Here is a 14,351-nt window from a genome sequence, read left to right as displayed (position 1 = left end):
ATGGTTAGGGTTGTAACATGCCTTGCTAATGGTTAAGGTTGTAACATGCCTTGCTAATACATTTTTTTATTTTAATTTTATTTAACCTTTATTTAACCAGGTAAGCTAGTTGAGAACAAGTTCTCATTTACAACTGCGAACTGGCCAAGATAAGGCAAAGCAGTTCGACACATACAACAACATAGAGCTCCACATGGAATAAACAAACATACAGTCAATAACACAGTAGAAAAAAAGTATATATACAGTGTGTGCAAATTAGGTGAGATAAGGGAGGAAAGGTAATAAAATTGGCCAAAGTGGCGAGGTAATTACAATATAGCAATTAAACATTGGAGTAATAGATGTGCAGAATATGAATGTGCAAGTAGAGATACTGGGGTGCAAAGGAGCAAAATAAATAAATACAGTACAGGGATGAGGTAGTTGGATGGGCTATTTACAGATGGGCTATGTACAGGTGCAATGATCTGTGAGCTGCTCTGACAGCGTGTGCTTGACGTTAGTGAGGGAGATAAGAGTCTCCAGCTTCAGCGATTGTTGTTGTTCGTTTCAGTCATTGGCAGCAGAGAACTGGAAGGAAAGGCAGCCAAAGGAGGAATTGGCTTTGGGGGTGACCAGGGAAATATACCTGCTGGAGTGCGTGGGTGCTGCTATGGTGACCAGTGAACTGAGATAAGGCGGGGCTTTACCTAGCAAAGACTTGTAGATTACCTGGAGCCAGTGGGTTTGGCGACAAGTATGAAGCGAGGGCCAGCCAACGAGAGCTTACAGGTCGCAGTGGTGGGTAGTATATGGTGCTTTGGTGACAAAACGGATGGCCCTGTGATAGACTGCATCCAATTTGTTGAGTAGAGTGTTGGATGCTATTTTGTAAATGACTTTGCCGAAGTCGAGGATCGGTAGGATAGTCAGTTTTACGTGGGTATATTTGGCAGCATGGGTGAAGGATGCTTTGTTGCGAAATAGGATTAATGGTTGTAGTTGTAACATGCCTTGCTAATGGTTAAGATTGTAACATGCCTTGCTAATGGTGTCTTGTTGGCTCTCTGAGACAGAGAACCAGACCAGAGCAGAATCAGACCATCACGAGAGAGAAAGACAGTTAGAGAGCTGAGGGGTGCTGGAGGCAGAGAGCCCACTTAATCTCTACCAACTGAGCTTCCCTGTAGCTCAGTTGGTAGAGCATGGTGTTTGCAACACCAGGGTTGTGGGTTAGATTCCCACGGGGGGCCAGCACAGGAAAAAAATGTATGAAATTGTATGAAATGTATGCATTCGCTCCTCTAAGTCGCTCTGGATAAGAGCGTCTGCTAAATGACTAAAATGTAAGTCAAGGGAGAGATAGTGGTGACCTTTGAACCCAGCGATACATGCTAGGCTGAAAAATAGCTTCTGTCAGCAAGAAACAACTCCCTCAAACAGATGAGCCTCCATGTGGCAAAGCAATGATGGCTTTCTGGAATAATGATTGTTGCTAATGGAGTACAGATGAAATAATAAACAGTATAAAAAGAATCATCGCCACGGTCATGACAGTCCATGAGACAGACCCCCAAATTTGGGCCGACAATGTCTCATAGTGATTTTCTTGAAGGACTATGTCCCCAGAGTTGGAGAATGTGTGATAATGCAGAGAAAGCTACTATTACTGCAATGATATCAATCTTTCTTTCATCCCTCCATCCCATTCATTTTTCACATTGGGATTTTACCCTATGACAAACAATGTCCGTATACAGTATAAGAAGTTATTGCTCACATATACTCTTTAATTATATATCATTAGAAAGCTTAGATTGACAGCTATCCACCAGATACATTTTTGGACAGAACCTTTGACCCTTGTCCTTTGACTTCTAGGGTACATATCAGATTTACCTGTATAAATTGCTTAAAAAAGGAGTGGTTTTGACACATTTTTGGGCACACTCTTACCACAATTCTGAGAATAATTTATCTTGACATACACTATACATGCAAAAGTATGTAGACCCCCCCTTCAAATAAGTGGATTGAGCTATTTCAGCCACACCCGTTGCTGACATGTGTATAAAATAGAGCACACAGACATGAAATCTCCATAGACAAACATTGGCAGGAAAACGGCCTTACTGAAGAGCTCAGGGACTTTCAACGTGGCACCGTCATAGGATGACACTGTCACGCTCTGACCTGAGAGAGACGGTTTATTTATCTAGGTTGTTAGGTCAGGGTGTGGGGTGGGCATTCTATGGTTTATATTTCTTTGTGTTGAGCCGAGTATGGTTCCTAATCAGAGGCAGCTGTCTATCATTGTCTCTGATTAGGAATCATACTTAGGCAGCCCTTTTTTCCACCTTTAGTTGTGGGACCTTGTTTTTGTGTTGTACCTGTAAGCACACCATTACTTCACGTTTCGTTTGCTTCTGTATTTGTTTTGGTGAGTTTAATTTATTAAAACATGTGGAACACTACGCACGCTGCGCCTTGGTCTACTCCTTTTGACGATCGTGACAGCCACCTTTCCAACAAATCAGTTCCTCAAATTTCTGCCCTGCTAGAGCTGCCCCGGTCAACTGTAAGTGCTGTTATTGTGAAGTGGAAATGTCTAGGAGCAACAACAGCTCAGCCGCAAAGTGGTAGGCCACACAAACTCACAGAACGAGACCGCTGAGTGCTGGAGCGAGTAGTGTGTATAAATCGTCTGTCCTCGGTTGCAACACTCACTATCGAGTTCCAAACTGCCTCTGGAAGCAACATCAGCACAAGAACTGTTCGTCGGGAGCTTCGTGAAATGGGTTTCCATGGCCGAGGAGCCGCTGTCAAGCACATGATCACCATGCACAATGCCAAGCGTCAACCGGAGTGGTATGAAGGTCGTCGCCATTGGATTCTGGAGCAGTGAAAATACGTCCTCTGGAGTGATGAATCACGCTTCACCGTCTGGCAGTCCGACGGACGAATCTGGGTTTTGGCGGATGCCAGGAGAACGCTACCTGCCTCAATGCATGGTGCCAACTGTAAAATTTGGTGGAGGAATAAGGGTCTGGGGCTGTTTTTCATGGTTCGGGCTCCTTAGTTTCAGTGAAGGGAAATCTTAACGCTATAGTATACAGTGACATTCTAGACGATTCTGTGCTTCCAACTTTGTGGCAACAGTTTGGGGAAGGCCCTTTCCTGTTTCAGCATGACAATGCCCCTGTGCACAAACCAAGGTCCATACAGAAATGGTTTGTTGAGATCGGTGTGGAAGAACTTGACTGGCCTGCACAGGGCCTTCACCTTAACCCCATCGAACACCTTTGGGATGAATTGGAACGCCGACTGCGAGCCAGGCCTAATCGCCCAACATCAGAGCCCAATCTCACTAATGCTCTTGTCACTGAATGGAAGCAAGTCCCCGAAGCAATGCTTCAAAATCTAGTGGAAAGCCTTCCCAGAAGAGTGGAGGCTGCTATAGCATCAAAGGGGGGACCTACTCCATATTAATGCCCATGATTTTGGAATGAAATGTTTGACAATCAGGTGTCCACATACTTTTGGTAATGTAGTATATCTGGCACACCTGGCTCATTCGTTTGTGTATTCTTCATCACTATGAGCATTTGAACATATTATTGGGCATACTACAATTATATTTCGTAGAGGTATGGTCATGCGAAATTCATCCAATAAGACCCCATTGTGTTTTTTGGCAACCATGTTGGAAAAAGGCTTCAGTGAAACCTGTGAATGTCTTGTATCTACAAATATTAAACCCCTGCTCTAGCAGTGTGTGTGAAATGTGGTTCCTCTATGACCAAAGTAACAATTCAAAAACATAGCTGCCCCACTACATGGAATTCTATTGCTAAGCTGCCAACATTCTAATGTCAATGGCACAATAGGGGCAATTTTTTTACAATAGTTGTAGCTGGTGATTTCAAAGTACCTTTCAAATGTATCATTTGAAAGGTAATTTCATGACCTTTCAGAACCACTTGTAAAACAAAGATTAACATGTATCAGGGTTTCCTCTTAAGCAATTTATACAGGTCATTCTGATATGTACCTAGAGGTACACTGTGAACAATAGCTTGCTATATACTGACATTGTTTGGGGACCCCTTCCCGCTCTGATCCCGTTAACGGGATTGCTTGACAAGATACCATGGCGGGAAATTCGAAACTGCAAGAATCTAATAATTTCAATTTCTCAAACAATCAACTATTTTACTCCATTTGAAAGATAAACATCTCCTAAATCCAACCATATTTTCCGATTTCAAGGAGGCTTTACGGCGAAAGCATAAAGTTTGGTTATGTTAGGAGAGTACATTGAAAATAGCTGTGTGTAATGTTTTGTAAAATGCAAAGACAGGCGTCACCAAAAGCATAAAACCAGCTAAAATTATGCACTAACCTTTGACAATCTTCATCAGATGACACTCCTAGGACATTATGTTAGACAATACATGCATGTTTTGTTCCATCAAGTTCATATTTATATCTAAAAACAGCATTTTACATCGGCACGTGACATTCAGAAAATGTATCTCCCCCAAAAACTGCCGGTGAATTTTCAAAAATGCTCATTATAAAACGTGGATAAAATATTAAACTGTTATTCAAAGAATTATAGATGAATATCTCATGAAAGCAACCGCATTGACAGATTTCAAAATAACTTTTAGCACACTTTGCAATAATCTGACTACTGCGCTCAGAAAAATAGGCTAGGCTATACAGTTAGCCGGCATGTTGGAGTCATCTAACATCATAAATAACATTAGAACTATTCCCTTACCTTTAATAATCTTCATCAGAAGGCACTTCCAGGAATCCCAGGTCCACAACAAATGTTATTTCTTTCGACAAAGTTCATCATTTATGTCCAAATAACTCCAAGTTGTTCCATGTTGTTAGCGCGTTCGGTAGGCTACTCAAAATGTAGGGCGGAGGAGGGAAAAGTCACGATGAAAAGTAAAAAAAAAATCTATTTACGTTCGTTCAAACATGTCAAACGTTGTTTAGCATCAATCTTTAGGGCCTTGAGAACGTGAAACGGATAAATATTTCAACAGGACCTCTCCTGTGTCTTGATAAACGTTTGAAATACAAAGTCTCATCTCACATGAACGCGCATGTGCGCGCAATAATGAAGTGACGACATCCCAGGGACGTCAACTTCCCTTCCTTCTCATCCGGTCTCTGTTCATCATAGATGCTTCAAACAACTTTATAAAGATCGTTGACATCTAGTGGAAGCTGTAGGAAGTGCAAAATGAATCCTTTGTCACTGTGTGTTCTATTGGCAATGACTCGAAGATAGTACAGCCACAAAATTCTCATTTCCTGCTTGTATTTTTCTCAGGTTTTTGCCTGACATATGAGTTCTGTTATACTTACAGACACCATTCAAACAGTTTTTAGAAAATTCAGAGTCTTTTCTATCCAAATCTGTTAATAATATGCATATCCTAGCTTCTGAGTTGGTGTAGGAGGCAGTTAAAAATGGGCACATATTTTTTTCAAAATTCTCAATACTGCCCCCTAGCCCCAACTAGTTGTCCCTATCGGAAAAAGTTATGGGATGGAGGGATGAAAGATAACACAGAAAAAGCTGCCATTGCTCCACTGCTATCACACATTTTCCAACTGTAGGGACATAGACCTTCAAGAAAATCACTGAGACATCGTCGGCCCATGTGAGCGCAACCGACCACCCTGGCTCATGGACTATGATGGTCTTCGCACGTCCTATCTGAAGTCTATTTTTCTTCTCCTTTGTAAATATATCTTGTGACCTTATACAGTAGTTTTTTAGAACGTCTTTCAAAACGTTTTAGGTTCATGCATCCTACAATAAATGACATTGGCATGCCTTTCATTGGCCCTTTTTATACCGCTAGACTTTCAATACATATAATACTACTATATCTGCACAAGGACACATTGGTCTAGTCCATAGAACAGTTGGGCAAAACCTCCAGGGCTCCTCTTTGTGCAGTTGTTCCTCAAAAGAGAAACTGCACATCACAAATCCTTTCTTCCATAAAAATACAGTGAATGTATTTATGAACACCAGTTGTTGCATGTTGCATGTGAAAGTGAGGTGATACATTCTCTGTTAAATACTACTTTCTTAAAAAAATAATTGAAAACATAATGAGGTGACATTTGGGATGTACCATGACCTCCATCAAACAGACAATGACTACCAGCACATTATACACACAATATCTCAAGGTATTGTTGCTTTTGTCTTTTTGTCCATTAAATTAAATAACCATGAAAGATGGTGTAGATATAGGGACTGAAAAGAGAAGCTGAATCTGCATTAATTTTGTGATTTCAGTGACATAATTCAATTGAAATGATAATAGTGCGACTACTCTCCACATCTCCAAATCAGAAGTGTTTCTATCCAATCATCCAATTCCTCACCCCCTCAATCCTAACTTGGAGACCTACCCTAACCAGAAACCATGAATGGATGGCGGCATTCGTGCAAAACTGAAAGCGCGTTCACCGCTGTAACGCCCTGGCCATAGAGAGGGGTTTTTGTTCTCTATTTTGGTTCGGCCAGGGTGTGACATGGGTGGGCGTTCTATGTTTATTTTTCTATGTTGTTTTGTTTCTTTGGTTCGGCCGTGTGTGGCTCTCAATCAGGAACAGCTGTAGTTCGTTGTTGCTGATTGAGAGTCATACTTAGGCAGCCTGTTTTTCCTTTGGGGTTTTGTGGGTGATTATTTTCTGTCTAGGTTTGTGTTAATCCTGACAGGACTGTTTGGCTGTCGTTTCTTTTCGTGTTTTGTTTGTAGTGTTCATTCATTTATTAAAATCCTTTATGATGAACACATCCTCCACTACACCTTGGTCTCACTGCAACGACGGTCGTTACAACCACATTTAACCATGGAAAGAGGTCTGGAAATATGGCTGAATATAAACAGTGTAGTTATTCCATCCACAAGGCAATTAAACAAGTGAAATGCCAGTAGAGGGACAAGGTGGAGTCGCAATTCAACGACTCAGACACGTATGTGACGTATGTGACAGGGACTACAGGAAATCACAGGCAAGAAAACAAAAACAGCCATGTCACGGACACAGACGTCACGCTTCCAGACAAACTAAACACCTTCTTTGCCCACTTTGAGGATAATACAGTGAAACCGTCGTGGCTCGCTAACAAAGACTGCATCCCCTCCTCTCATTCTCCGTGGCTGATGTGAGTAAAACATTTAAACTTGTTAACCCTCACAAGGCTGCTGGCCCGGACGGCGTCCCTAGCTCCATCCTCAGAGCATGCGCAGACCAGCTGGCTGGTGTGTTTACGGACATATTTAATCACTCCCTATCCCAGTCTGTTGTCCCCACATGCTTCAAGATGGCTACCATGGTTCCTGTACCCAAGAAGGCAAAGATAACTGAACTAAATTACTACCGCCCCATAGCACTCACTTCTGTCATCATGAAGTGCTTTGAGAGACCACCTCAAGGATCATATCACCTCCACCTTACCGGCCACCCTAGACCCACTTCAGTTCGCATACCGCTATAACAGGTCTACAGATGACGCAATCGGCATCACACTGCACACTGCCCTATCCCATTTTGACAAAAGGGATACCTATATAAGAATGTTGTTCATTGACTACAGCTAAGCATTCAACACCATAGTAACCTCCAAGCTCATCAAGCTGGAGGCACTGGGTCTCAACCCCGCCCTGCAACTAGGTACTGGACTTCCTGACGGGCCGCCTTCGGTGGTGAAGGTAGGAAACAACATCTCCACTTCGCTGACCCTCAACACTGGGGCCCCACAAGGGTGTGTGCTCAGCCCTCTCCTGTACTCCCTGTTCACCCACGACTGCGTGGCCATGCACACCTCCAACTCAATCATCAAGTTTGCAGACGACACAACAGTAGTGGGTTTGATCACCAACAATGAAGAGACAGCCTACAGGGAGGAGGTGAGGGCACTCGGAGTGTAGTGTCAGGAAAACAACCTCTCACTCAACGTCAACGAAACAAAGGGGATGATCGTGGACTTCAGGAAACAGCAGAGGGAGCACCCCCCTATCCACATCGAAGGGACAGCAGTGGAGAAGGTGGACATTATTTTAGTTCCTGGGCGTACACATCACCGACAAACTTAAATGGTTCACCCACACAGACAGTGTGGCGAAGAAGGCGCAACAGCGCCTCTTCAACCTCAGAAGGCTGAAGAAATTTGGCTTGTCACCCAAAACCCTGACAAACTTTTAGAGATGCACAATCGAGAGCATCCTGTCGGGCTGTATCACCGCCTGGTATGGCAACTGCACCGCCCTCAACTGCAAGGTACTGTAGAAGGTGGTGCGATCTGCACAATGTATCACCGGGGGGCAAACTACCTGCCCTTCATGACACCTACAGCCCCTGATGTCACAGGAAGTCCAAAAAGATCATCAAGGACAACAACCACCCGATCCACTTCCTATTCACACTGCTATCATCCAGAAGGCGCATCAAAAGCTGAGACCGAGAGAGTGCATCAAAGCTGGGACCGAAAGATTGAAAAACAGCTTCTATCTCAAGGCCATCAGACTGCTAAACAGCAATCACTAACTCTGAGAGGCTGCTGCCTACATTGAGACCCAATCACTGGACACTTTAATAAATGGATCACTAGACACTTTAAAAAATGCCACTTTAAATAATGCCACTATAATAATGATTACATATCTTACATTACCCATATCAAATGTATATCCTCTTACATCTAGACGTTCCGCTAGCGGAACACCTGCTCCAATAGCCAATGATGGGCGTGGCGCGAAATACAAACTCCTCTAAAATCCGAAAACTTCAATTTTTCAAACATATGACTATTTTACACCATTTTAAAGACAAGACTCTCCTTTATCTAACCACACTGTCTGATTTCAAAAAGGCTTTACAGCGAAAGCAAAACATTAGATTATGTCAGCAGAGTACCCAGCCAGAAATAATCAGACACCCATTTTTCAAGCTAGCATATAATGTCACAAAAAACAAAACCACAGCTAAATGCAGCACTAACCTTTGATGATCTTCATCAGATGACAACCCTAGGACATTATGTTATACAATGCATGCATGTTTTGTTCAATCAAGTTCATATTTATATCAAAAACCAGCTTTTTACATTAGCATGTGAACTAGCATACCCCCCGCAAACTTCTGGTGAATTTACTAAATTACTCACGATAAACGTTCACAAAAAACATAACAATTATTTAAAGAATTATAGATACAGAACTCCTCTATGCACTCTATGTCCGATTTTAAAATAGCTTTTCGGTGAAAGCACATTTTGCAATATTCTCAGTAGATAGCCCGGCATCACAGGGCTAGCTATTTAGACACCCAGCAAGTTTAGCCTTCACCAAACTCCGATTTATTATTAGAAAAGTTTGATTACCTTTGGTGTTCTTCGTCAGAATGCACTCCCAGGACTTCTACTTCAATAACAAATGTCGGTTTGGTCCCAAATAATCCATAGTTATATCCAAATAGCGGCGTTTTGTTCGTGCGTTAAAGACACTATCCGAATGGTAAAGAAGGGTTACGAGCACGACGCATTTCGTGACAAAATTTTTTGAAATATTCCATTACCGTACTTCGAAGCATGTCAACCGCTGTTTAAAAAAAAGCGATAATATTCCGACCGGGAGTCGTTGTATCCGTTCAAAGACGATAGAATAAAAACATGGGGTCGTCTCGTGCACGAGCATGAGTCCCATTGTCCGCTGATAGACCACTTAGCAAATGCGCTAAAGCTTTTCAGCCAGGGCTTGGAATTACGTCATTCAGCTTTTTGCCGCCTTCTGAGAGCCCATGGGAGCCGTAGGAAGTGTCACGTAACAGCAGAGATCCCCTGTATTGGATAGAGATGATCAAGGAGGGCAAGAAATGGTCAGAGAGGATGCTTCCTGTTTGGAATCTTCTCAGGTTTTGGCCTGCCAAATGAGTTCTGTTATACTCACAGACACCATTCAAACATTTTTAGAAACTTTGGAGTGTTTTCTATCCAAAGCTAATAATTATATGCATATTCTAGTTTCTGGGCAGGAGTAATAATTAGATTAAATCAGGTACGTTTTTTATCCGGCCGTGAAAATACTGCCCCCTAGCCATAAGAGGATATACTGTATTTTATACCATCTACTGCACCTTGCCTACGCCGCTCGGCCATCGCTCATCCATATACTTGTATGTACATATTCTCATTCACCCCTTTAGATTTGTGTGTATTAGGTAGTTATTGGGGAATTGTTCGATTACTAGTTTGATATTACTGCACTGTCGTAAATAGAAGCACAAGCATTTCGCTACACTCACATTAACATCTGCTAATCATGTGTATGATACCAATACAATTTGATTTGATTTGAGGCCTGCACTGCAGAGAACCTACAACATCATATGCCAAGAGAGCCCACTAGGTTTCATATTGTTGAGGATTTATTTATCAAAGGGTTTAGAGGGGTTTAAAGTACTGTATGTATGTTCCACAATCAAATGGTAAAGGAACTCTAGGCCTGACTAAACTAATAAACGTTGTTATTTTAGTTTTTGCTTTTAGCCTAATCAAAATCCATTCTCCCATCAAAATATGATGATGGAAAAATATGCCCCCTCAGTCAACATTATTTGTTTGGGAAGTAAGAGTGTAACTAAAACTACCACAGGCAAGATGAAACAAAGTTCACTCTCATTTCAATTCCTTTTCAAAGATAATTTTAAAAGTGGAAAGAATATACCATACCATATCCATCAAAGCTTTCCAGAGGCAAAAAGTAAAAGAATAGCATTCCTTTTCATGAAAGAGAAAGAAAAAATCTAAACAACAGCAAAATAGAATGTAGGGTGGTGTCAGAACATATTCCGTTAACATTGCTCCTCATGCTATGCTGCTATCACCAACCTCCCCAATTTCTTTTTGTTTTCACTCCATTGCCCCAGGCTCTCTCTCTCACTAGAAACAGCTGTAGCTATGTCTCACCAATTAGAGGAAGACGAGACCAGAAAAACGCTTCCTCCTGATAACCAATCTAGCTGGCAGAATTCATGCCCAGCTCCCTGCTCCCGGAGGGGCCTGCACATGCACTCTCCTCCTACACCATTATCCCTCAAAACACACACCACGTCACATCATGCACGCACGTGTGTGTGTGCATGTGTTGGTGTGTGTGTATGTGTGTAAGTGACTAACTTTTCCACAACTAATGTTTTTCCATGTAAAGTAAACAGGCATGTTTGTCCTGGGAGTAATTTCATTCTATTTTCATGAAGTTAAAAGGGAATGTTTGTCATTCTCCATGCAAACACAGTCACAGCAACACGCTGCATAGATTCACAGTGATTCATAAGAGACAAGCCGTATTGCTTTAGCAAAACAACACAGAGACATTTCATAGGAAGGAAGTGTTTTGGGGAATTAGGTGGGGAATTCATTGCGAGGATGTGAGAAACCAATCTAAAATCCTTGTATCAATAAAAATGTTCACTTCACAGGAATCATTTTGCTGTGCAGAGTAGACCCTGCATTATTTAGAGATACAGGAGTTATATTGAGAACCAGAAGCATGCATCTGAAGTTATGTTGAATAATCTGGATGCTGAGGTTAGGCTGAGGAAAAGTACTGTAAAGGTTTTATCCATCAAATTAGTTAAAAATACATATTAGCTTTAAGGGGCCATGTATAATAGAGATTAGTACAGACTCGGCGCCAGAATGAATCAGCTGGACGGGCCTTTCATTTCCATAGGCAAGCCTGTTTTTTCACGGGACCTCCTATGTGTGCACGTGCTTGTGCATTCACATTTTTTGAATGGGTGTAATAGTAAAGAGTTTCAAATTTGGGGTTACAATTTATCCTACCATTTCTATAGATCTGCGTGCCAGTTATATGTGCATTTTCGTGGAACAGTTTCATTTCAATAATAATGTTTTTGTTTGTCAAAATCATTGTCACGTGGTTAGTCATAAACATTTGAAGTAAAATGATACAAATCTAAATGTTAAAATTAAAATATGGCAAGAGCACCAGCCTCTGCAATATTGAAACATTGATACGCTGTGTGGTCCATTGACAGCTAAAGAAATGAGAGCATAGAACTCAGAGATAGCCTATAGGCCAATGCAGCAGTAGGCCTATAACGTTCATCGTCAACTAAGAAAAATACATAAGCCGACAAATAAAAATTGTCAAAAATATCCTGACGTAAATTCTGGTTCTTTCAATCACAATCTCTCTATGCTGCCTGTCTGCCTCCCTTCCTATCTGTCTTGAACTATTGCTAGTGAAGTTCAACATTGTATCAAATCATCACTGGGTCCGGCCAGAAGCTGTCATTCATGAACTTTAAACATTGTATCAACTAGCCTATTCTGGGTTCTCAGAGTTTCCTGTGCCAGTGAGCTTGGGACAGACAGCTGATTTTTTTGTCACGTTACCACTACATATATGGGATCATCAGATCATGATATTTTTCTCTTTCACACCGAGGCTTGGTTATTATCGAGGCCGGGAGTGTTGGAAAGATTTTTCAAATACTGAGGAACTTTCATTCGCAAACTTTCAAAACAGAATTACTTTCCCATTGTTCCTCAACAGCAGTGTATGATATATAATTTTCTAGCTCTTTTATCCATAATGACAAGATGCTCATGTCTCCGCCCTAACAATGGGAGCCTTCGTCCCAAAGGCGGGAAGGTAGGCGACAAGTTTAGGTCTGCATATTATTCCCATAGAAATGCATTGGGCTTATTCTAGACAGATTTTGGCGAAAGTGAGCCCTCTCTCTTCACCTCTTCCTCTCTGCTGAAACTATAACACTGGAGAAAGAATCTGAGTGAGCGAAACTATGCCCCTCTATATGTAGCCCATGTATCTGATGCTATCTGGCCAGAAATAGTATGACATGCCATACTCTTTTGGTCCAGACAGCATCAGATACATGGTCTACACATACTGAGACAGAGGAGTGCTGTTTCAGATGTTTAAAGTGAGATTAATCCGTCTTCCTGACGACGTGCGTCTCGGTCTAATACATTATCAATATTTCAATATTTTATTTGGACAGGCAAGGAGGTACGGTAGTGCGAGCCAGGTCCCCTAAGGCCCGCCCATAATGCCGGGCCTGGGTTAGTATATAACCGCCAAATAACACACATCGAGAAGAGAAGTTCCGATGCTCTCATTCTGGTGTTGTTTGCACTGTAAATGTCCTTTGCTCCACCAAGAGCCCTGGTGCTAAGATACAGCATCTCTCAGAGAAAGGCTTCTCATTAAACAGCTGTTCTGAATTCATGCCTACTGCCTGTCCTTGTACCCTCATGAAAATAATGGGGCTGACTCTCTCTCTCTCTCTCTCTGTCTGTTGAGCTCCTGGGTTCCTTCTCCCTGGGAATCTTACAACAGAACAGAAACCCTTTTACTGAAATAATATAATCAGACCTCCATAACCCCCCCCCCCCCCCCCCCCCCACACACACAGCCATTTTGTGAGAGGGAATCAGTAAATACTGATGAAACCTAGTGACAGTGGGAGCTGTCTGGAGCACTGGCTCCCCAGCATTTACACAGCTAGACCTGCTCCAAAAGGAAAGCAATATCTGCATTGCATAAGAACAGGCAATCATGCATATTGTTATATGATACGGTAGGCACAAGGTTTTAAAGGCTTAACATTCTGAGAAAGGCTTTATTCAATCAACTGAAGATACTGTACTGTGTTTCTGGAATGGTTTTTCAGAAGTGGCAGTTTTGAAGTGTTTACTACCCCCAAAGTGTTTACTACCATGGAAAACACATTTCTGGAAGCGCTATTCGGAAAACCACTCCGTGCACTTGATTGAATACCAGCCAATTGGTTTCTATGTTAAATGGACACAAAAAAAATGCATACCATGACAAGATCTGTGACAATAGATGGAGCCAATGGACTTGAGGGATACTAAAGGTTACACTTGTAATTGCCAGTCAAAGTAAACATACAAAGATAACTTACCCCATAAGAGGATCCACAGCGATTCCTTTAGGATTGGTCAGATCTAAATCTATGATGGTGATGCAGGTGTCCCCAACATGGCTGCAAACAAATATCCTGTCTCTTACATGGTCCACAAAGTAGAAGTTTCCAGTGAGCCAATCAATGGTCATGTGTTCTACATCTATGGATGAAAACAAAGTCATTAAATTCTTGCCACCAAAACTTTCTTTGATTAAGGACATATTGTGAGGATAGACCTGCTGATCTTCCATTATGTTAGAAAGCATTTTATTATGGACATTCATGTCATTCATTAAAGGTAAAGACACATAACTGAATGCAAAGTAAGGAAGGAATCTAAC

The 14,351-nt window shown here is 41.8% G+C and overlaps 1 protein-coding gene across 1 annotated transcript in view; it reads right to left on the bottom strand.

Annotated features, from left to right (window-relative positions):
* LOC115156297 (low-density lipoprotein receptor-related protein 1B-like) overlaps positions 1–14,351 on the bottom strand; it is a 575,728-nt gene that overhangs the window by 264,991 nt on the left and 296,386 nt on the right. Inside the window, exon 7 of the mRNA XM_029703749.1 lies at positions 14,008–14,170. Coding sequence (XP_029559609.1) covers positions 14,008–14,170 — 163 coding nt within the window. The remainder of the gene's footprint in view (positions 1–14,007; positions 14,171–14,351) is intronic.

Source organism: Salmo trutta, chromosome 20 (genome assembly GCF_901001165.1).
Source record: "Salmo trutta chromosome 20, fSalTru1.1, whole genome shotgun sequence".
NCBI lineage: Eukaryota > Metazoa > Chordata > Actinopteri > Salmoniformes > Salmonidae > Salmo > Salmo trutta.
The sequence above is the reverse complement of the archived record's forward strand: the minus strand, read 5'-3'. Positions and strand labels throughout refer to the sequence as shown.